Source organism: Herpailurus yagouaroundi, unplaced genomic scaffold (assembly GCF_014898765.1).
Source record: "Herpailurus yagouaroundi ecotype Mexico unplaced genomic scaffold, PumYag 28, whole genome shotgun sequence".
In the NCBI taxonomy this organism is placed as follows: Eukaryota; Metazoa; Chordata; class Mammalia; order Carnivora; family Felidae; genus Herpailurus; species Herpailurus yagouaroundi.
The window spans coordinates 135,820,014-135,843,137 of NW_024412376.1; the positions used below are offsets into that span (position 1 = coordinate 135,820,014).

Below are 23,124 nucleotides of genomic sequence, written 5' to 3' on the forward strand. Positions count from 1 at the left end.
TATGATTAACTTCAGAAACTTAAAATGACTGAATAAATACCACTTAAATACTAACTAATAATTCTCATGAGATGCCGTTTACCTTTATCTGTTCCAAGGACATCACTATGCCAACATTTCTGATTGTCCGATAGACGCGGATTGCGAACTCCACTTCCATGTGATGGAGACAAGCTCCGGCCAGCTCATTCCAGGCAGTGTGATCATTCAGAATCTTGCATATTTCCCAAGCATCAGAAAACCTAGCATTTGAGCACAGGATTTAATCAGGGAGCTCTACTCGTCCCCTAACTGGCAATGCTCAGGGTATATATAATATAATGTCACATCTCAGATAAATTTGCAAACCATTTCTTCATCTGTAATCATCATTTCCAAGTTATCAAAAACTACATAAACTTGTCTTCCTTTATTATACAGATAAATGCTTTTTCTTGAACTTCTTTTACTAATCTGACTCTATGCTGTGTAACCACCCTCCCTCATTAGCAACTAACTCTTTTTTTTTGTTTATTTTTGGGTTTATTTCACACAGAGATGAAAATTATTTCTCTTCTCACATGAGACTAATAACAGTACTCTCTCTACTCCTACATATTTGGGAGTTTACAACAGAGGCCAGCAAACTATGGCCTACAGTCAGCTGTCTGCTGCTGTGACCCAAGTCTGAGTGGAACAAGGCCGCTCAGTCCATTTTTTATGGATTGTCTTGGCTGCTCTTGTGCTACAATGGCTGACTTGAGTAGATGTGACAGAGATCCCATGGCTTTTAAAGCCTGAAATGTTTACCATTTGGCTCATAACAAGAAAGGTTGCGGACTTCTGGTCAAAACATGACCATAAATGCCAGTTGAACTTTTTGTGGGACCCTGCATTAATGAATATATCTATCCATCCATCTGTTCACCCATGCATTTTCCCAGCCAACACACATTTACTGAGAACCTGTTCTATGCCAGAAACTGAGCTTGGAACCAAGATACAAAGATCAAGCCCACAGTCACTATCTTTTAGGCCGTCATAATTGGGGAAGGTGGAAGAGACAGGTAAGTCAACAGACGACTCTGACACAGTATGACACAGGTCATTGAGGGCTTGTGATATGTGAATCTGTGCTAAATGCTTTGCCTAACCTCTCTCACTAGATTACTCGAACAGCCCTCTCCACTAAGGAATATTATTATTTCTTCTTTACAGATGAGGAAAAGTGAAGCTCAGAAACCTCACAAGACTAGCCTGTCACACAGCAGTGGGGGTAGGGGGGAAGTACTCTAAACCACTGTGTATACTGCCCTGCGGCAATCCACCAGAAAGGCCCCCAACCAGCCTGCCAGAGGTTACGGGGCTGCAGGGAACGCATCCTGGAGCAGGAGAGGGCTCTGTTGAATGTGGAGAATAAGGAGTTCCTGCATACAGACATAGGAGAAGGGTGTTCCAGGAAGAGAAAGCTGTATGTGCCAAGGCAAAGAATCATGAAAAACATCAGATTCAAGCAGCTGGCAGAACAGAGAGTGGAAGAATGGGGACAGCTGAGGCTGGCATTAAATCATCAAGTGTCCGGTACGTCATGCTGAGGTCCCTGAGGAGTAGGGATTTCTTCCTCAAGGCAATGGGAAGGATCTCCAGCAGGAGAGTGAGAGCATCAGATTCAGATTTTCAAAAGCGTGTGGAGAATAGAGGAGACTGTCATGAGGCTATCAAAGAGAGAGAGGTCAAGAAGTGGTGACATCATATATTATTCCAAGTGAGGGTGCGAGTTAGTGGGAGAGTATGGGGGTGGGGGAGAAAAGGGTCTGGTGTATGCGTGTATGCAGGTGTAGGTGTGTGTGTTGGGACAGGTGCACACGTGATAAGGACTGGGGGAAAAGAAGAGGCCGGGCAAGATGAGTTGTTTTAAACAGAGAAAGTTTGAGGAGCTTGTGGACTCCCAAAAACACAACTGGTAGGCAGTGGGAAATACAGGTTTAAGCAAAAGATGCACATTTTGGAGTCAGCCTCTTATGAATGTTGTTGAAGCCATGTAAGTAGAGGAGATTCATTCAGGAAAAATGATTAGAGAAGAGAAGAGGGAGATCATGGGACGCTGAGGAACAGCAACATTTAAGAGATGGTCAGAACCACAAAAGAAGACTCAAAAAAGCCCTAAGAGGTAACAGGAAAAATCAGATTAAAAAAAAAAAATTACGAGCTAGGCAAAACCAAACTTCTTATGATGACATTAACATACTGCTGAAATAATGAGGTTTATTAGAATTTCACAATAACTGTGCTCTTTGGGTGATGAGAAACCTCTTCGTTCTAAAGGGCTTAGTACAACAGGACTTCCTTTAGAATTTACACATATTCTCACACCCATTATCTTATCTGAGCCTCACAACAATCCTGTAAAGTAAACAAAGTAAATACTATTAGGCCCATCTCTTTCAATAGGATTTGGCCTTTAAAATCACAAAAGCTGGGGCGCCTGGGTGGCGCAGTCGGTTAAGCGTCCGACTTCAGCCAGGTCACGATCTCGTGGTCCGTGAGTTCGAGCCCCGCGTCGGGCTCTGGGCTGATGGCTCGGAGCCTGGAGCCTGTTTTCGATTCTGTGTCTCCCTCTCTCTCTGCCCCTCCCCCGTTCATGCTCTGTCTCTCTCTGTCCCAAAAATAAATAAACGTTGAAAAAAAAAAATTAAAAAAAAAAAAATCACAAAAGCAAATAAGAGCTCCAGAGAAGTGTTTGGAGCCCTACCTTTTTAGCATTAAAGTCCGTGTCAGCATCTGCCTCAGTTCATCAGGCCCCACATCTTTTAAACTGTCGAGGAACTTGTGGGTGCTAAGGTAGATGGTGTTTATTTTTCCACTCTGTGTCTGGCAGGTCAACTCTCCATCATATAACAGCAAAGGTTTATGCAAGAAGGGAACTTTGGTGCCTCCAGCCAAAATCACCTTGGATCCTGTATTTTAAAATAGACATCTTAATGCTAAAAGCGAATACTCAGCACAAAAACCAGAAAGGAAGGTTTTCATTTCACTGTCACGGAAATTTAACGACAATTGTACAAAAAGGTGATTAAGTACCTTGTATCGTGTCCTTGTGAAAGACGTAGGTGTACACCTTATCATCATCGTAAGCAATAAATACACCTTTATCCATTGGCCAGTTTTCCCAAAGGACACCTTTAATGGTTGGTGAAAAATCTGGAATCTCATAGGTAGCGTCATTGACCTACAAAACAGGATTTACAGATTTGCCCCAAGCATGTACTTTGTTATCACTTGCCTTGGTAGGAGCCTGTCTGCAGCCGTGGTTGGCATAGTTTTCCCAACGCATTCAACCCAACAACACTCCAACCGTAACAGGAAGGAAAGTTCCTTTCCCGATTCTTGTACCAGATCTGGCTTGGCCTAAAACTTGTTGAACTCGGGAAAAACTATAAGTCTGGACACAAAGCTTCAGCTTAAGGAAAAAAAAAAATTGAAACTTCTCAAGACAAAAGAAATTTAAACTATGAACACACTGGTGTTTGGAAAATTTTCAATCCCTGGTATATAGAACAAATTAACTCATACATATTTGAAAATTAAAGAAATTCCACTGGGTCTGTTTTGTTTCAAAAAACTTCTCCATAATGCATTCCAATAAATTGAAAATGTACTGTTAGTGATATAAGCTATTGGCCTTGGCAGACAGGCTTATATAATATCCTGAATGTGAAACTGAGAAATACCCACCTCCTCTCTACCCTATTTGCCTCTCGGAGTCAGAATGAAATAGAAGATTCTTGCAGATAATAACCAATTCTATAGAGCTGGCTGTCTAACATAGTAGCCACTGTGTAACATCCACATGCAGCTATTTGAACATTGAAACGTGTGTAGTCTGAACTGAGATGTGTGTAAGTGTAAACTATCCAATAGGTCTCAAGGAGCTAGGATGGACAAGAGGGTAAAACGTCTCAGTACTTTATATTGATTACATACTGATATAATAATATTGGGTTAAACATATTAACATGAATTTCACCTGTTTCTTTTTATCTTCTTAAAAAAATTACCTAATCAAAAATGTAAAATTGTACGTAGTTCTAATTCTATTCCTATCAAATAGTGCTACTTACCAGGTACTGTGCTAATTACTTATATGTACGTAACCTCATTTAATTCTAACCTCACACTGTACAAGATGGGCATTATTATGCCCATTTTGCCGATGAAGAAACTCAGGCACCAAGGAATTTGTCCGAAGTCACACGGCTAGTAAGTTGAAGAGTCAGGATTTGGACCCAGCAGGCAGTCTGGCTCCAGTCTATGCTTCTAACCACTATGTTACATTGATGCTTGGTTTGTGCGGATGTGCACACCAGGGCCACTGGACTGGCGGTAGAATTTTTAAAGGGTAAACATTTGTTGAGTGCTTATTACACGGCAGACACTGTACTACAAGCTTTATGCACATCATCCCATTTAGTTTTTACATAGCAACCTACAAAGTAGGTACTAGAACTGTACCCATTTTATAAACGGTGAAACTGGGAATCCAATTAAAGTGAGAGCTCTGGAGGAAGCCACTCTGGGCTCATACCACATATACCATTTCATGACTGTGTGACCTTGGACAAGTTCCTTGTCTTTTCTTTTTTCTTTTTTTAATTTAAAAAACATTTTTCTTTTTTTTTTTCAACGTTTTTATTTATTTTTGGGACAGAGAGAGACAGAGCATGAACGGGGGAGGGGCAGAGAGAGGGAGACACAGAATCGGAAACAGGCTCCAGGCTCTGAGCCATCAGCCCAGAGCCTGACGCGGGGCTCGAACTCACGGACCGCGAGATCGTGACCTGGCTGAAGTCGGACGCTTAACCGACTGCGTCACCCAGGCGCCCCTAAAAAACATTTTTCTTAACATTTATTCATTTTTTGAGAGACAGAGAGACAGAGTGTGAGTGGGGGAGGGGCAGAGAGAGGGAGACACAGAATGTGAAGCAGGCTCCAGGCTCTGAACTGACAGCACAGAGGCCGATGCAGGGCTTGAACTCACAAACCATGAAATCGTGACCTGAATTGAAGCTGGACGCCTAACTGACTGAGCCACCCAGGTGCCCCATTACTTATCTTTTCTATGCCTTAGCTTCTTCACCTATAAAATGGCCAATAATATGAGTATTTACCAAGGAGCCTGGCTGGCTCAGTCAGTAGGGCATGCAACTCTTGATCTTGGGGTTATGAGTTAGAGCCCCATGTTGGGCATAAAGTTTACTTAAAAAATGGGAATATATCTGGGGTTGCTATAAATATTAAGAGATAACTGATATATGTAAGGAGTATTCTGCACAAAAATATTCGTTGTTATTATTACTAATCTTAACTCCACGTCTGTCTGTCTGTCTTTAAGGTCCGTACACTTAAATACTGCATTCTACCACCTCTCTCAAGGGCAACGTATTTACGAATTTTCTGTAATATATCACAAGTCACCCTTCATGGGCTTCCAGAGAGTGATGGGGGGACAAGGCTGTTTTATTAGGGCATTCATTAGTAAGAAAAATGTCATCTCTCCCACTTCTATTGTACAACATAAGTCACTTCCTCACCATGCACCCAGTGAGGAAAAATCGGTTGAATGAATATACATATGAAGGGAACCTACAGGTAAATGTAAGAACTTTAAAGAGGAAGAGCGATGGTCTGAATTGTTCCTTATTCTCATGTATGCACACCGCAGGAGCAGTATTTCTCTCAAATTCACCGAAGTTGAATAGAAAAGTGAGCTGCATAGCAGCAGCACACTATGACAGGCCGAGTGCTCAAATCAAATCAAACGCACAGCAACCTGGTCTGGAGTCCAGGGGCCTCTGCGCAGCCTCCTCCTGTGCCCTAGGTGGTGGCAGGGGAAGGCCCACACCACAAGCCTTCCTTTCCCTTCCCTGCCACACTGGCCTTACTTGTGGAAGATCGTGTGGTGTTATTTAAAAGAGGAATTCGCTCCTGTGGGCACTACACTCCCCTCAGATATTGTGCCCAACCACGTAACTGTTACCCTAGCAGTGAGATCTTAATTTGGATAAAAGCAAATACCCACCCACAGGTCAGAGTGGGAGAGCCTGTGCTCTCACACAGTCAGTCTTTTGTGTGGATTTTGTTTTACCAGGACTTTTTTCTTAACACTTAGCTGGGCTGCAAGTTAGAGCTGGAAACAGGACTGGAATGGGCAGCAACAAGTGAGATAATTCTGGAACTTGAGGGGTTGAAGGGTGGTAAAGCAATAAAGAGGCAGGGCTTTAACGAACACCTGCTAAATGGCTACCAAGTGCCCAATCACGGGTTTGGAAAAATCAACTCACTGAAACCTCAAACCAACTCCACGAGAAAGGCCATGTAACCTCTTTAACAAAAATTATCAAGGAAAGGAAAACTGTAAAAGGAGAAAGAAAAATGCATCAGCTCTTTCTGACTCTTACTCTTCAGCCTTTCCCTAGCAGCCAAACCCCATTCTGCCTCCAGCTCCTGTCAGATCCCTGATTTACCCGCCTACCCTCTAGGTGCTCTCAGCAGCAGTTTCCACCCACGGGGAACCCACATGGGGAAGCAAGGCAGCTTGAAAGAGTGCCCTGTTACAGAAGGGAGATCTGTACAGGATGAATTTCCTTACCAAGTAGAAAGAACTCAAGGTTATCTTTCTATTTATGTCATTTTCCCTCATTGGTTTTGTGACAGGGAGAGGAACGGGTTGAGTAAGAACTGGCACATTAGGAATTTTGCTTAAATAATGCAAGCACTCCTGTGGAAACCTGTTCTATTTATCAAAGAAAGAAGAGAAAAAAAGAAAAAATTAAAGAAAGAGAAAGACAGGCAGAAAGGAAAGGAAAAGAAGGAGAAGGTGGGAAGTCTCAGCATCTAGTGAAGTGTACAGGGAGGGCAAAGTGGTCTTCACCGAGTGGCTACTGAGGTGGAGGAAGGCACCAGGGGAATGGCTATTAAGACATGTCTGAGAACAGCTGTAGGCTGTGTGGACTGTGACCAAGGACATACTAAATCATTAACTGGATATCAAAGGGAAATGAAAAATCCAAGTAAAAGATGTAAATTCACATTTTCTTTTGCTAATCTAGTCCCAAAAAAGTTAAGGATGTGTAAAAAGCAGAGTAACTGATCTAAAAAGGGTCCATCTGTTTTTAATTATGAAAAAAATGCCTTTCCTCTGTGTTCAGAATCTTTAAGGCAAGAGGAAAATCAAGTAAGGTGGGTGGAAAGGAGTCCCTGCCCTTTGAACCTTATTGCACAACTGGAGAGAAAGGTCATGTACACGAAGATATATTGTAATATTGTGCAGTAAATCAGGTTAAAGTGGTATAGGATATAATTATTTTTCCATTAAAAAAATCTTTCTGGTACTGACACTATGAAAAACTGCAGAATATTGGACAAAGTGTTTCATTTGTTTTTTAAGATTTTATTTTGAAGTAATCTCTATGCCCAGTGTGGGGCTTGAATTTACAACCCTGAGCTGGAGAGTTGTGTTGTGACTGAGCCAGCCATGAGCCCCAGAAAAAGTTTTCTTGATGTATAGTTGTAGAAATAGATCACAAACACGGTAACAAAGTACTATCATCTTTGAACTGCATAAGAGAACATGATTTTATATATAATATATATTAAAAACACTGGGTGTTATATGTAAGTGATAAATCCCTAAATTCTATTCCTGAAATCATTATTACACTATATGTTAACTTGGGTTTAAATTATCTATCTATCTATCTATCTATCTATCTATAAAAGACAATACCATGAACAACTATTTCCACCACTAAAGAAAAGGAGTATGAAACATAAAGAAATAATCACAAAATTAACTCCAAAAGAAGTAGAAAATCTGAATATATTAATAATCGTGAAGGAATTAAGTCAATAGTCTAAATTTTCTCCCTAGAAAGGTATCAGTTGCAGATAATTTTAGATTTCATCAAATCCTCAAAAAAGTAGTTAATCTCTTTTAATCAACTGTCTTAATGAACTCATTTTAAACATTAGTATAATATTGACTCAAACTGAACAATGACCATATGAAAATTATATGCTTATGTAACTTATAAAAGTGATATTCTTAAAATATTGAAAATAAAGTGCATAAAAATGAAAAAAAAACCCCACACTTTTCTTTGTACATTGCATTAAAAAAAATAAGTACTTAAAAATCTTCCAGACTTACCGGACAGTAGACAAATCCATCACTTTTTTCATCAATGAAAACTAATCTGGTCCCATTTGGGTCAGGAAAAATCTTTTTCACACTGACAGGGTGTCGATAATCATTAACAAATTGCCAGTCTTCAATGTAGAAATACTGAATGATACCAGTCTAAAAAAAATCCAGTCATAGAAATATAAAGGTTGTCAAAAAAATACTTTTAGCACTTAAACATACTTCCTAATTTTAAGAGAAAATATACCATATTTTCATGTAGGAAGAGTCTACAACAATTGTTTACTATATGTAAAGGTACAGACCCGAGACAGTAAATGAGAACGTGCATTTAATTCAACAATTAGTTCTAACATTCTTAGTGATATTAAAGCATAACTGATTTTCAGATGTTTTCACTTATAAGAAATATCCTTACAGTTTAAGAATAACTTTCAAACCATGTTATTTTAAAATATTTTGCTGTTGGTAGACAAATTAGAAAATTAAATTTTTTTTTTTTAAATTTTTTTTTTTAACGTTTATTTTTGGGACAGAGAGAGACAGAGCATGAACGGGGGAGGGGCAGAGAGAGAGGGAGACACAGAATCGGAAACAGGCTCCAGGCTCTGAGCCATCAGCGCAGAGCCTGATGCGGGGCTCGAACTCACGGACCGCGAGATCGTGACCTGGCTGAAGTCGGACGCTTAACCGACTGCGCCACCCAGGCGCCCCTAGAAAATTAAATTTAAAATAAAAACAAACCACCTGATGCAATCAATTGTATTTTTATATATTAGCAATGAACTGTAGATACCAAAATTTAGAAATATATTACCATTTACAATCTCTCAAAAAGAAACCCGAAATATTTAGATATGAATTTAACAAAATGTGCACAGGATTTGTATGCTAAAAACTATAAAACACTGATGAAAGAATCAAAAAAGATCTAAATAAGTGGAGAGGTATGAAATATTCATGGATTGGAAGACTCACCATTATAAATATGTTAATTCTCTCCAACTTATATACAGCTTTACCTAATTCCAATAAAAATCTCAAGATTTTTTGTAGATACAAACAAGATTATTCTAAAATTTATATGAAAATGGCAGAAGAACTATAATAGCTAAAGCAATTTTGAATAAAAAAAGAATAAAGTAGGAAAATCAGTTTAATCAGTTGGAAGTTTTTGGGTTTTGTTTTTTGTTGTTGTTGTTTCTTTAGCTACAGTAACCAAGACTGTGTAGTATTGGTGAGTGGACAGACACATAGGTCACTGGAACGGAATAAAGATAGACCCACCCAGATACTCCTAATTGATCCTTTTCCTTTTTTTTAAAAGATGTCTGTACTTCATTTTAAATAATAGCATATTGAGGTATAACTCATATACCATGTAATTCACCCACTTAAAATATAGAACTCCATGGTTTTTAGCATAATTTACAGATTTGTATAATGCTTGATTACAATTCATTTTAAAACAATTCATCATTTCAAAAAGAAACCCCATTTAGTAATCTTTCTCATTTTCCCCAACCCCATCCCACTCTCCCCACAGTCTTAGGTAACCACTAATCTACTTTTTATCACTAGATTTGTCTATTCTGGACATGTCACATACACAGTATCATACAATATGTGGTCTTTTGTGACTGCTTTCTTTTACTTAACATGATGTTTTCTAGGTTCATCTACTTTGTAGTAGGTATCAGTATTTTACTCCTTTTTATTGCCAAATAATATTCCATCGTATGGATAAGCTATATGTTCATTTATCAGTTGATGGACATTTGGGTTGTTTCCATCTTTTGATTATTATAAATAATGTTGCTATGAACATTGGTATACAAGTTTTATGTGGACATATATCTTCATTTCTCTTGGGTATATACATAGGAGTGCAATTCCTGGGTCATAAGATAACTCTGTTTAATCTCTTACAGAACTGCCAGAGTATTTTCCCAAGCAGCTGCACCATTTTACATCCCCACCAGCAGTGTATAAGAGTTCTAATTCCTCTCCATCTCTCCCAACACTTGTTATTATCTGACTTTTTGATTATAGCCATTACAGTGGATGTGAGTGTTAACTTCACATTTACTCAGAAGTGAAAACTTGTTCACATAGAAACCTGTATGTGATTGCTTATAGAAGCTTTATTTGCAATATTCAAAAACTGGAACTAATTCAGATGTCCTTCAGTTGGTGAATCCTTAAACAAACTGGTACATCCATATCATAGAATGCTACTCAGCAATAAAAAGGAAAAAAATTATTCATGCACACAATGACTCAAATGAATCAAATGACAAATTATAGAAATGTAGAACAGATTACAGTTGACCCTTGAACAACACAGGGGTTATGGGTACTGACCACCCCCATAGTCAAAAATCCACGTATAACTTTTGACTCCCCCCCCCCCCCAAATTACTAATAGCCTACTGTTGACTGGAAGCTTTACCAATAACACAACAATTGATTAACACATATTTTGTATGTTAAATGTCTTATATACTGAATTCTTCCAATAAAGCTAGAGAACATACTACAAAAACCTTAAGAATACATTTACAGTACTATACTGAATTTATCGGAAAAAAAAATCCACATATAAGTAGACCTGTACAGTTCAAACTCCTGTTGTTCAAGGTCAACTGTAACTTTGTTACCAGGGATTAAGATGGGGGTGAAAGCAGAAGGGAAGTGGATGTGTCTATAAAATAGACACATTCTATTCTGGTGATAGAATTATTCTGTATCTTGACTATCAATGTTAATATCCTGGTTATAATATATAACATGTTACCTTTGGGGGAAACTAGGAAAAGAGTATATTGGATCTCCCTGGTTTGCTTCTTGCATGGGATCTCTTTGTATTGTTTCCTACAACTGCCTGTGAATCTACAATGATCTCAAAATAAAAAGTTTAATTAAAATAAAAACACATAACATCTTGGACTTCTATTCAGGCCAAGACAGAGTAACAAACTGGATTTAACTTTCCCACCCAAACAACCAAAAAGAACAGACAAAATCATGAAAAAACAATTGTCAACATATTGGAATGAGGCAACAAAGAACAGTGATGCCTGAGATTTTGGAAGCAAACCAGGTGAGCCCTATGATTGCTCCAGCTTTTGCTCTGCAAGTTTTCAAGGCATGGCAAAGGGAGGAGGATACAGGCAGGGCAGGGCTCCCTGAGTTAAGGATATGGAGCTAAAGGCCAGGGAGCACAGGTGGCTGGACTTTGCAGGGCAGAGGACAAGAGACAAAGAAGCTTGGAGAGCTGCAGGGGGTCCACTGTGAGTCCTCAGCTGGTAGCAATGACTGCATGCATGTGAAAAAACTACAAGGCCATGGAAAGAACCATCCAAAGGGATTAGAGGGAACAGAACTGGGAATAGTGACTGTTTCCAACAGTCAGATTGGAAAAAAAAGATCATAGCTCACAGGGCACTGGGTACAGAATACGGAAAGATCAAAAGTGAGAAATAATTAGCTATAGACTGAGCATTGTTTCACATCTGCCTAAGAAATTATAAAACCAAGACTCAAAAGGGCCAAACTGTTTCTAAGTCAATTAACTGCATCCCAGAGCAAAGTTCAAGAATATTTTTAGAAATACAAAAATATCTAGCACCCCAAAAGGTAAAATTACCAGGTATGCAAAAACACAGAAACACATGAACCATAATAAAGAGAGTAATTAATCAATAAAACCTGACACAGATATTAGAATTAGCAGATAAGGTCATTAAAACATGAAATTTTTTAAAAACTATATTTCATGTTTAAAAAGTTAAGTGGAGACATGGAAGACTAAAAAAAAGAAACATATCTTCTACAGATGAAAATACCACATGTGAATTGAAAAATACATTGGATGAGACTAATGACAGATTAGACACTACAGAAGAAAAGGCTAATGACCTTGAAATACAGCAGTAGAAACCATCCAATATGAAACAAAGAAAAAATAACAAAATTATTTGAAGAGCACAAATGCTAGGATAGCTTAATGGGTTCAATATAACTGTGTATTTTTTATTATTTGATTTTATCTAATTTGTTGACTTCTTAGCTACAACTTTGTTATTTTAGTGGTTTTTAGGTTTTGTAGTATACATACAACCCGTTAACAGGCATCTACAAAAGATCTGTAGCTAAAATCATATGTAATGGTCAAGAACAAGATGAAGATACCACTCTCACCATTCCTATTCAACAATGAATTGGAATAAAAGGCATCCAGATTGGAAAAGAAGTAAAACTACCTTTACTCAGAGATGACATGATCATCTATATAGAAAATCCAGTGGAATTTACAAAAAACTACTAGAACTACTAAGTGAATCTAGCCAGGCTGCAGTATACAGGAATAATACACAAAAATCAGTTGCACTACTATATGCTACCAATGAACATTCAGAAATTAAAAACTAAAATGTAATACTATGTATTAAAAAAATGAAAAATGCTAAAATACAAAAATATGACTTAGGTATTAATCTGATAAAAGGGGAATTGGTACACAGAAAACTTGAAAACACTAAGATAAAGAAAACCTAAATAAATGGAAATATATACCTTGCTCATTGGTGAGTAGAGTTTAAGATGGCAACTGATCTGTAAGTTCAACATACCATTAAAATTCCCAGCAGCCTTTTTGTAAAAATTAACAAGCTTATCATAAAATTCAAATGGCGATGCAAAGTACTGAAAATAGCCAAAACAACTTTGAAAAAGAAACACAAAGTTGGAGGGCTAACACTACCTGATTTTAGGACTTATTATAAATTTACAGCAATTAAAACAGCATGATACTCTTATAAAGATAGACACACAGATCAATGGAATGAGCAATTCCAGAAAAAGACCCACTTATTTATGGATAATTGATTTTTTAAAAATGTTTATTTATTATTTTTGAGAGAGAGGTGTGGGAGGGGCAGAAAGCGAGTGAGACACAGAATCAGAAACAGGCTCCAGGCTCTGAGCTGTCAGCACAGACCCTGACGCAGGGCTTGAACTCACCAACTATGAGATCATGACCTGAGCTGAAGTTGGCCACTTAACCAACTGAGCCACCCAGGCGCCCCTATGGACAACTGATTTGTGACAAAAGCACAAAGATGATTCAGTGGAGGAAGGACAGTCTTTTCAACAATTGGTGTTGGAACAATTGGAATATCTATAAACAAAAAATGAACTTTGATCTATACCTTACAGTATAAACAAATTAATTCAAAATGGATTGCAGAACCAAATATAAAACATAAAGCTATAAAACTTACAGAAGAAAACATAGTAGAAAAACCATATGACCTTGGGTTAGGCAAAGATTACTCAGATAGGACACCAAAAGCACAATCTATAAAAAAAAAATTTTCATGTTGGACTTCATCAAAATCAAAACATTTTTTCTCTTTGAAAGACACTGGTAAGAGAAAGAAAAGAAAACTCATGCAATGAGAGAAAATACTTGCAAAGTACATATCTGATAAAGGACTTAAATCCAGAATATATATAAAAAAAAAAAAAACTCTCAAAAATCAATAATAAGAACACAACCCAATTAGAAAATAGCCAAAGAAATTTGAACAGACATTTCACCAAAGATACACAGAAAGCAAACAAGCACATGAAAAGATGCTCCATATTAATCCATTAGAGAAATGCAAATTAAAATCACAATGAGATTTCACTTAAGATACACTTAAGAGTGGCTAAAATTAAAAAGACTGACCATGTCAAATGTCAGTGAGGATGTAGAGGAATTGGAATACTCACTTACTGTTGATGGGAATGTAAAATGGTACAATTAATTTAGAGAACAGACTGTCAGTTTCTTAAAAACTTAAACACACATATGCCATATAATGTAGCCATTCTACTTCTTAGGTATTTATGGAAGAGAAAAGAAAGCATGTGTCCATGCAAAGACTTGAACATGAATGTTTACAGCAGCTTTATTTGTGAAGACCCCATACTGGAAACAATCCAGGCTGGAAACAACCCCAAACTAGAAACAGCCCCAATATCCATCCTTAGGTTCTTGAGTAAGCCAATTATAATAAATGCATACTATGAAACACCACTCCAGCAAGAAAAAGGAATCAACAATTGACACACACAGTAGGAAATGAATCTCAAAATAATGGTACTGAATAAAAGAAGGCAGATAGAAAGGAGTACATACTGTATGATTCCATTTACATAAAACTCTAGAAAACAGAAACTCATCTATAGTGACAGAGAGCAATCAATGTGGTGGGACAAGCAGGAAGAATCATAAAGGGGTGTGAGAAAACTTTTGGGGGTGATGGATGTGTTCACTAGTTTGACTGAGTTGATGGTGTTTCACAGGTATATACATGTCAAAACTTACCAAATTGTGGTTTAAAAATTTTTAATGTTTTAATTCATTTTGGAGCCAGAGAGAGAGTATGAGTGGGGAAGGGGCAGTGAGAGAGGGAGACACAGAATCTGAAACAGGCTCCAGGCTCTGAGCTGTCAGCACGGAGACCAATGCGGGGCTCAAACTTCCGAACCGCGAGGTCATGACCAGAGCGGAAGTTGGACGCTTAACCGACTAAACCAGCCAGGCGCCCCTCAAATTGTAGCCTTTAAATAGTGCAGTTTGTTGTCTATTAATCATACCTCGATAAAACTTTAAAAAACATGACGTAGTCAGAATCACTCAAGAAAGATTGAGATAAATGCTGACTTAATGTCAGACCACCACACCCTGAGTTCTTACTTCACCATGTGGCATAGTGGAAAGAGTAGATTTTACATCAGGAGATACTGTTCACATTCCACGTCTATCACAAACTTACTAACCTCTTAAAGTTCAGTGTCCTCATCTCTAAAACTTCTCTGCTTATTTTAGAAAACTAATGAGATAAAATAAGTGAGATTGGGGCTTTATAAACTGTCATGTATCATACAAATGTATTATATTTACTATTATTTACCATTTCCCTTGCCACTTTACCTGACACATGAGGCCTACCCTACTGGTGTATATTACTAAAAAGACTGATCATTTTAGGTCAAACTTAAAGTCTCCCTTATGGCAATAGTGTGTTTTAAGACATGCTCTTGTTTAAAGAACAGTTCACCGTGAGAAAAGGAAACATTTAAAAGAGTGAATTGCTTTTCTAATTAATGTGGAAAACTGCCCTTCCTACCACCTTTACTAAATTATTTTAGAGATTGAACAAGATAACAGATATGACAGGTTTTGAAAAATCTTTGAAACCTATATTTGTACAAATATAAAGTGCTATTACTGTTTTATGCCCATGTGACTAATGTAATATTTAGAGGAGTAGGGTACTGGTGGTTCAAAAGACGAGATGGTTAAAGTGGGATTCTCAATACACAATTAATTTTACTATCTATTAAATGCCTACTAAATGTAGGCAGTGAAGATCTAAAGTGGAATGAGGTGTCTTATGTTCATCACCACATTAAATCCTTAAAGCATCCAGATAAGGACACTGAGGCTTGGAGGGGTTAAGTACCACCTAGCAAGTAATAGAACTGGCATGTGAGCCCAGACTTTCCAGGCTCCAAAGTCTGCTCTTTTTACTCTGCCATCAGAATTGCTTATAATCACAAAAGCAACTTGATAGCAAATCATGCCACCTATTTGCTGTACGTGTCTATCTACTGTATATAACAATATAATGTAATGCATACAATATACATGCATATTACAAAATAACAATTAAAAATCCCCCTATGTTCTGTATCAAAGAAGCCACTACGTACATCTGTACCATAGATGAGGAAATCACCAGTTAAGGCATGGCATAAAATACGGCACTTATCATCCACTGCCGGGAAGAGTCGAGTCTCACGTTCTTCTTGAGCATCCAGGATTTCACTTTCTATCTAAAATACAAAAGAATAATAGCTTATAGGTGTATTTGACTAAACCTGGCCTGTAACAATCTAGGGAGATAGGAGAGGGTCTTTCTAAGTTCGATTAAACGTTCAGACTACTGAATGTCTACTGAGAAAGACATCAGACAGGAACAACCTGGCAGGGCAGCATTAAACAACCCCTTTTAGGGGGAATGGTTTTTGCAGCAGGCCCTGCAGTGGTAATAGCTACTCTCTTTGGTTTCCCAGAAGCAAAGAGGCATGAAATAGATGTAAGAGAGGCCCTTGTTTAGGGACCACATTTTGGGACCCAATGTCTTTTGAACAATAGGCTTCGCTTCAAGGATCCCCCCTAGCGACATGCCCAAATACAGAAGTCAATTCATTCCAGGAAGACCAGGCATATAACATGCCCATCAGTTTTTAATTTCCCACTAGATGCAGTCTACCAACAGGATCTATTTGGCCGCGGCAGTGTTGTGAGTAGCACAGTGGATATTTTGTTGGGTTTCTTGGAAACAGAGCAAGAAAGTTAACTGAACATCTCATGCAGAAGGGGTAAAGAGTTCTGTTAGTCCCTTATGCACACCTGGCTTTCTAGCTTTCTGACCAAAGTTCTTGATAATATGACATTAGGCTGATCATCATCATCATTTAAACTGAGTCATCACTAGTCCTGAGGGCTCTGTGACATCAAAATTATACTTACCAAGTGCAACTGGACTTTGCCTTCAAAAAGTGCAGCAGCATAGTCAGAATGAAGGCAAACACTGGATACCGTCCCCAGATATTCCACATCTTTCAATTTTTTAACAGCTGTGGCAATAAACACACACACACACATTAATATATAAATAAAATTACATAAAGATTTGCAAATAATTTTTACATGTGTGTTTTTAAGGGCATTCTGAACCAAAAATTTGTATTTTGGCCATTCTAAAGACAATCTTAGTTGTCATATAGATTTGCCTTCAGGAATTCCATAGTGGTGCATGTGAAACCAAGTAAGAGAAAATAAAATCACACATAAAACAATGAAAAATTACACTTTCGTGACAATAAGCTTAATGGTGTACTCTATTGGGGGATAATTCTCAGGCTCACTCTACTCCTGAGGGAGATCTGACCCCCAAAGGGGAGAAGAAAAAGCAACTCTCCCTTCAGGTGCTAGTGGTCATTACTTCATGGATAAAAGGAGGGGAAAGGGACCCAACCACTAGCCTACCCAAGAAAGTGCCCAAGAAAGTCATTGTGCAAAGGTGGATCACACGTTACTTCATTTAGTTTTGCTCATGACCCCTTACAAGTAGAAGAATCCTCATTTTCCAGACGAAGCCTTCCAAAACAAGGCTCAGAGGGGTAGATAATTTGTCTACAGTCACCCAGCTACAAGGACCAGAAGGGGAATTTGAACTCGGGGCCTAATTCTAAAGGTCATACTCTGCCCACTATACCAATGCTGTGTTCACTGCAAAGGTAAAGGATAAAATCCTTCCAAAAATTATGCCAAGTTTTTAGAGGACTCACATAACCATTTAAGCTAAGAAAGAGGCATCTGAAGACAAAGAGTGAAAGACCTGGTCTTAAAAGAAACTTTCAGCATTTCCCAAATAATAACAGAAATCACATGCTGGTTAAGAAAACGACAACTGGATTGATACTTGCCATTTTCTCCAAGGACATAAAACCAAGCTCGATTATTCATTCCCACGGCCAGGTGATAGAGCCCTACGGCTACAAAGTTGGGTTCCACATCAACAGACACTGTGATTGGCAGCTCCTAGAACACAGAAGAGTAAGAGTAGCAAGTCAACTGCTACTGCTACAACCGTTTTGGTTTTACTGATAAATAGAATCAAAGGAACACTATTTTCATACTCCTTCTACAGGGTTGGCCACAGTGACTTCAAGGAGAGAGGTGAGATACGCAATCCTTGTGCTGCAGGCACCCCCGAGGATGGGAAGCTTGGTCAGGAAGACGTGCAGTGAGCCCCTCTGGGTAGACAGTGCCAGCAACTGGCCATCATCTGTCCAGGATAAGGTGCCCAACCCTGAAGTAAGTGACAGAATAAAGGAGTAGTCAAGAACAAATAATACTGTTGCGGGCAAACGAATATTTTCATTTAAACTACAGAGACAAAAAAAAATCTTCAAGTGTTTTCTTTAATGGTCTATACAGACTAAAACTTCACTATGGACAGGCATGTGAGCATGAGCATTGATTCATTCAGTAGTGGCTCAAAGAGAAAGTATGTCAGAATTTAGATTTTATAACTGAAATTGGGATTAAACTCACTATAAATCTTTAGATGAAAGTGGATTTACAGCTTTGTAGAGGAGTAGGTTCTTTTAGGGAAACCTAATGAAGGTTAGAGTTAGGGTTATTTTAGCAAACTCTAATGAAGGGTGTTAATTTTATTCCTCCCACAATGAATGCAAATCATATAATAGTAAACACACTACTCTGTCATTGCAATAAAATGTCACTCTGCTTCAGAAAAACCAGTACCTTTATTTTCATCATCCAGGTTGATTATAGCATACATATCTTTTAATTCTGCCAAGTCATGAATTTTAATGCTGAAAAATGAAAAAATATGTATATAAATATAAGCGTTAAACAAAATTGTTTCAGTTCATGAAAAAGTGTAGGCTACAGAACAGGTCAGTGTTTTCCAAAGGGGCCTGTATAGGATAATCATTTGGGTCAAGGTAAGAAAATAGAATTTCTATAATTACATTTTATCTTAAAAAATTTTTCTTTGTGGGGTGGTGGTTGTGCCCGGCTGCATTCTCTGATCTATAGTTTTAGTAACAAGGAGGTTTAAGTTGCCCTGAAGAAAACTTTGTGTAGGAAAACTTTCTTCTGAGCAGCATTAATTATTTAAGAAGTAAAAGGTTTCTCTTATCTGTGTGCTCCTCCGACCACCCTGAGTTCTTTCATACAAAGAGAAATGAGGTATAACAGAAAGACCATTTATCTGGAATCACAAGGCATAGGTTGAAAGCTCTGAAAAACTGCAGGCATATTGGGCACCTGGGTGGTTCTCATGATCTTGCAGTTTGTGAGTTCAAGCCCCGCATTGGACTCTGTGCTGACAGCTTGGAGCTTGGAGCCTGCTTCGGATTCTGTGTGTGTGTGTGTCTCTCTCTCTCTGCCCCTCCCCCACTCTCTCTCTCTCAAAGATAAATAAACATTAAAAAAATACTAATGAAAAACTGCAGGCATATTACTTCATAGGGTTACAGAGAAGATAGGTCAGTTCATGCCAATGAAAGTTGCATAGCACAGTGTTGGGACACACTGGTTGTAAGATTTCTTTCCTCTTTGTCTCCTTTCCTCTCTCCTCCCTTCCGCCCTTCTAGGGTTTTCCCTTTATATATATTACTTCCTTGTTTTCATTTAACTTTTTATTTTGATATAATTGTAGATCCACATGCAGTTGTAAGAGAGAATATGGAGATTGTATATACAGAGATTGTCTATACCCTCCACCTTTCCTTACATGTTAATATCTTGAAAATCTACAGGATAATAGTATAGTCAAATAATGACATTGATATAACCTCTTTCAGATGTCCCAGGTTTTACCTGTATTCATTTTGTGTGTGCATGTGTATGTATGCATGTGTTTGTATTTCATTCCATGCGATTTTATCACATGCGAGATTGCTGAGATCCAGGACCACAGGCAGGATATAGAACAGTTCAATCACAACAAGGATCCTTGTGTTGCCCTTTTATATATGCACTTAACCTCCTTCCTCTCCACCCCAGATGCATTCCTAAACCCTGGTCACCACTAATCTGTTCTCCATTTCTATAACTTTATCATTTCAACAGGATTACATAAATGGAATCACACAGTATGTGACATTTTGTGAATGGCACTTTTCATTCAGTGTACTTCTCTGGAGGTTCACATCAGTTGTTGTATCAACAGTGTGTTCCTTTTTATGGCTGAGTAGTATTCCATGATGTGGATGTACTAGTTTAACCACTCACCCACTGAAGGACATCTGGATGGTTTCTAGTTTTTGACTATTACAAATAAAGCTGCTATAAACATTCATATTCAGGTTTTTCTGTGAATATAAATTTTCATGTGCCTGAGAAAAATGGCCAGGAGTGAAATTCCTAGGTCATACGGTAAGTACATGTTCAGTTTTTGTTGTTGTTGTTGTTGTTGTTGTTTTAAGAAACTGCCAAACTAGGGCACCTGGGTGGCTCACTGGGTTGAGCGTTTGACATCAGCTCAGGTCGTGATCTTCATGTGTTTACCATCTATATATCTTGTTTGCTGAAATGTATGTCTTTTGCTGATTTTCTAATTGGATTGTTTGTTTTTTTTTGAGTTTTGAGAGGGCCCTTTATGCATTCTAGATACTAGTCCTTTGTTGGATACGTGGTTTGTGAATATTCTTTCTCATTGTGCTGTTTATCTTTCATTCTCTTAACAGAATCTTTCATGGGGTAAAATTTTTTAGTTTTGAGCAAGTCTAATTTTCCAATATTTCCTTATACAGATCATGTTTTTGGTTTTAAAACCAAGAACTCTTTGCCTAGACCTAGAAGATTTCCTGTTTTTATCTAAAAATGCTATAGTTTTGCATTTTAAATTTAAATCCACAACCCACTGAATTAACTTTTGATTAAGGTGTGAAGTTTGTTTTCCAGGTTTTTTCCATATGGATATCCGGTTGCTTGGGCACCATTTCTTGGAAAGGCAATTTTAATTCTATTTAATTTTCTACTTTTGTCAAGAATCAGTTGTGCATATTTGTGTGGGTTTATTTCTGGCTTTCTATACTGTTCCATTGATCTATGTGTCTTTCCCTCTGCCCATACCATATGGTTTTGATTACTGCAGCTATAAAGTGAGCTTTAATACTAGGTAAGATGATTCCTCTCATTTGATTGTTCTCTTCAAAAAAATTTTTTTTTAAACTATTTTTTTTCCACGTTTTTATTTATTTTCGGGACAGAGAGAGACAGAGCATGAACGGGGGAGGGGCAGAGAGAGAGGGAGACACAGAATCGGAAACAGGCTCCAGGCTCCAAGCCATCAGCCCAGAGCCCGACGCGGGGCTCGAACTCACGGACCGCGAGATCGTGACCTGGCTGAAGTCGGACGCTTAACTGACTGTGCCACCCAGGCGCCCCCCCAAAAAATTTTTAAATGTTGATTTATCTTTGAGAGACAGAGAGAGAGAGACACACACAGAGCATGAGTGGGGGAAGGGCAGAGAGAGGGAGAGAATCCAAAGCAGGCTCCCAACTGTCAGTGCAGAGCCCTATGTGGGGCTTGAACTCACGAACCATGAGATCATGACCTGAGCTGAAGTTGGACGCTTAACCAACTGAGCCATCCAGGTGCCCCTTTATTGTTTTTTTTTTAAAGATTGCTTTTAGCTATTTTAGGACCCGTGATTTTGCATATATACAATTGGTTCTTAAACAACATGGGGGTTGGGGGTGCCAAACCTTGCACAGTTGAAAATTGGCATATAACGTTTGACTACCCCAAAAGTTAACTAATAGCCTACTGTTGACTGGAAGCCCTATCGATAATATAAACAGTCTATTAGCACATATTTTGTATGTCATATACATACATACTGTATTCTTACAATAATGTAAGCTAGAGAAAAAAATGTTATTAAGAAAATCTTAAAGATAATTTACATTTACAGTACTGTATGTATTTTTAAAAATCTGCATGTAGGGGTGCCTGGGTGGTTCAGTTGGTTGAGTGTCCAACTCTTGACTTCAGCTCAGCTCACGATCTCATGGTTTGTGGGGGTTGTTCAAGACCTACCTGCACTGTCAGTGAGGGACCTGCTTGGGATTCTCTCTCTCTCTCTCTCTCTCTCTCGTGTCTCTCTCTCTCCCTGCCCTTCCTCTTTCTCTCTCTCAAAAAAAAAAAAAAATAAACTGAAAAATAAATCTGCACATAAGTAGATCCAAGCAGTTCAAACATCTGTTGCTCAAGGATTAACTGTGTTTTAGCATAAACTTGTCTATATCTACAAAAAAACCACCTTGGGATTCTCATATGAATTTCATTAAATCTATAGATTAATTTGGAGAGAACTGATATCTTCACTATGTTCAGTCTTCTGACCTATGAACAGTGCGTTTCTCCATTTCTTTGGGTCTCTTGATTTCTTCCAGCATCATATTGGAATTTTCAGCACATAGACCCTGTACATGCTTTGTTAAGTGTAGATCTAAGTACTTCATTTTCTTTGGAGTAAAAAGGACATATTTTTAATTTGGTTTCCATAGGTTTGTTATCAGTATATAGAAATGTGACTGATTTTTGTGCATTGATCTTGCATCCTACGGCCATGCAGTGCTCACTCATTAGTTCTAGGCATTCCTTGTTTGTACTCCTTGAGATTTTCTACATACACAATCATTTCATCTGCAAACAGAGATGGTTTTACTTTTCTCTTTTCAATCTGGATGTAGCTTATTTCTTTTTATTGTCTTAAACTGCAGTGGCTAGAACTTCTAATATTAGGTTGCATTAGAGTAGTGGGAGTGGAGAGCCTTGCCTTGTTCCCAATCTCAGGAGGCAAGCACTCAGTCTTTCACCATGAAAGATGATGTTAGGCTTTTTAGTAGACATTCTTTATCAAGTTGAGGTAATTCTCCCCCATCCCTAACTTACTGAGAATTCTTATCAGGAATGGGTGTTAGATCTGATGAAATATTTTTTGTGTGTCAACTGATGTGATAGTATGGTTTTTCTTCAGGTGCAGATATAGTAACTTCATTGAATTATGAATGTCGATAAGGCTTGCATACTGGGAATACATCCACTTGGTCATGAGGTATAATTCTTTTTACATATTGCTGACTTCAGTTTGTTAAATTTTGTTGAAGATTTTTTGTCCAAGTTCATGAGAGATTGGTCTCTAGTTTTTTCTTTCTTTTCTTTTTTCTTTCTTTCTTTCTTTCTTTCTTTCTTTCTTTTCTTTCTTTCTTTCTCTCTCTCTCTCTCTTTCTTTCTTTCTTTCTTTCTTTCTTTCTTTCTTTCTTTCTTTCT

General features: G+C 38.1%; 1 protein-coding gene across 4 annotated transcripts in view; it reads right to left on the reverse strand.

Annotated features, from left to right (window-relative positions):
- WDR19 (WD repeat domain 19) overlaps positions 1–23,124 on the reverse strand; it is a 113,584-nt gene that overhangs the window by 57,592 nt on the left and 32,868 nt on the right. For all 4 annotated transcript variants that reach the window (XM_040485538.1, XM_040485530.1, XM_040485519.1 and 1 more), the window contains exons 10-18: positions 18,579–18,649; positions 17,948–18,120; positions 17,735–17,849; positions 16,776–16,882; positions 15,953–16,075; positions 8,189–8,338; positions 3,061–3,208; positions 2,732–2,936; positions 83–242 (exon numbers count right to left, since the gene is read on the reverse strand). In XM_040485538.1, the coding sequence (XP_040341472.1) occupies positions 83–242; positions 2,732–2,936; positions 3,061–3,208; positions 8,189–8,338; positions 15,953–16,075; positions 16,776–16,882; positions 17,735–17,849; positions 17,948–18,120; positions 18,579–18,649 (1,252 nt within the window). The remainder of the gene's footprint in view (positions 1–82; positions 243–2,731; positions 2,937–3,060; positions 3,209–8,188; positions 8,339–15,952; positions 16,076–16,775; positions 16,883–17,734; positions 17,850–17,947; positions 18,121–18,578; positions 18,650–23,124) is intronic.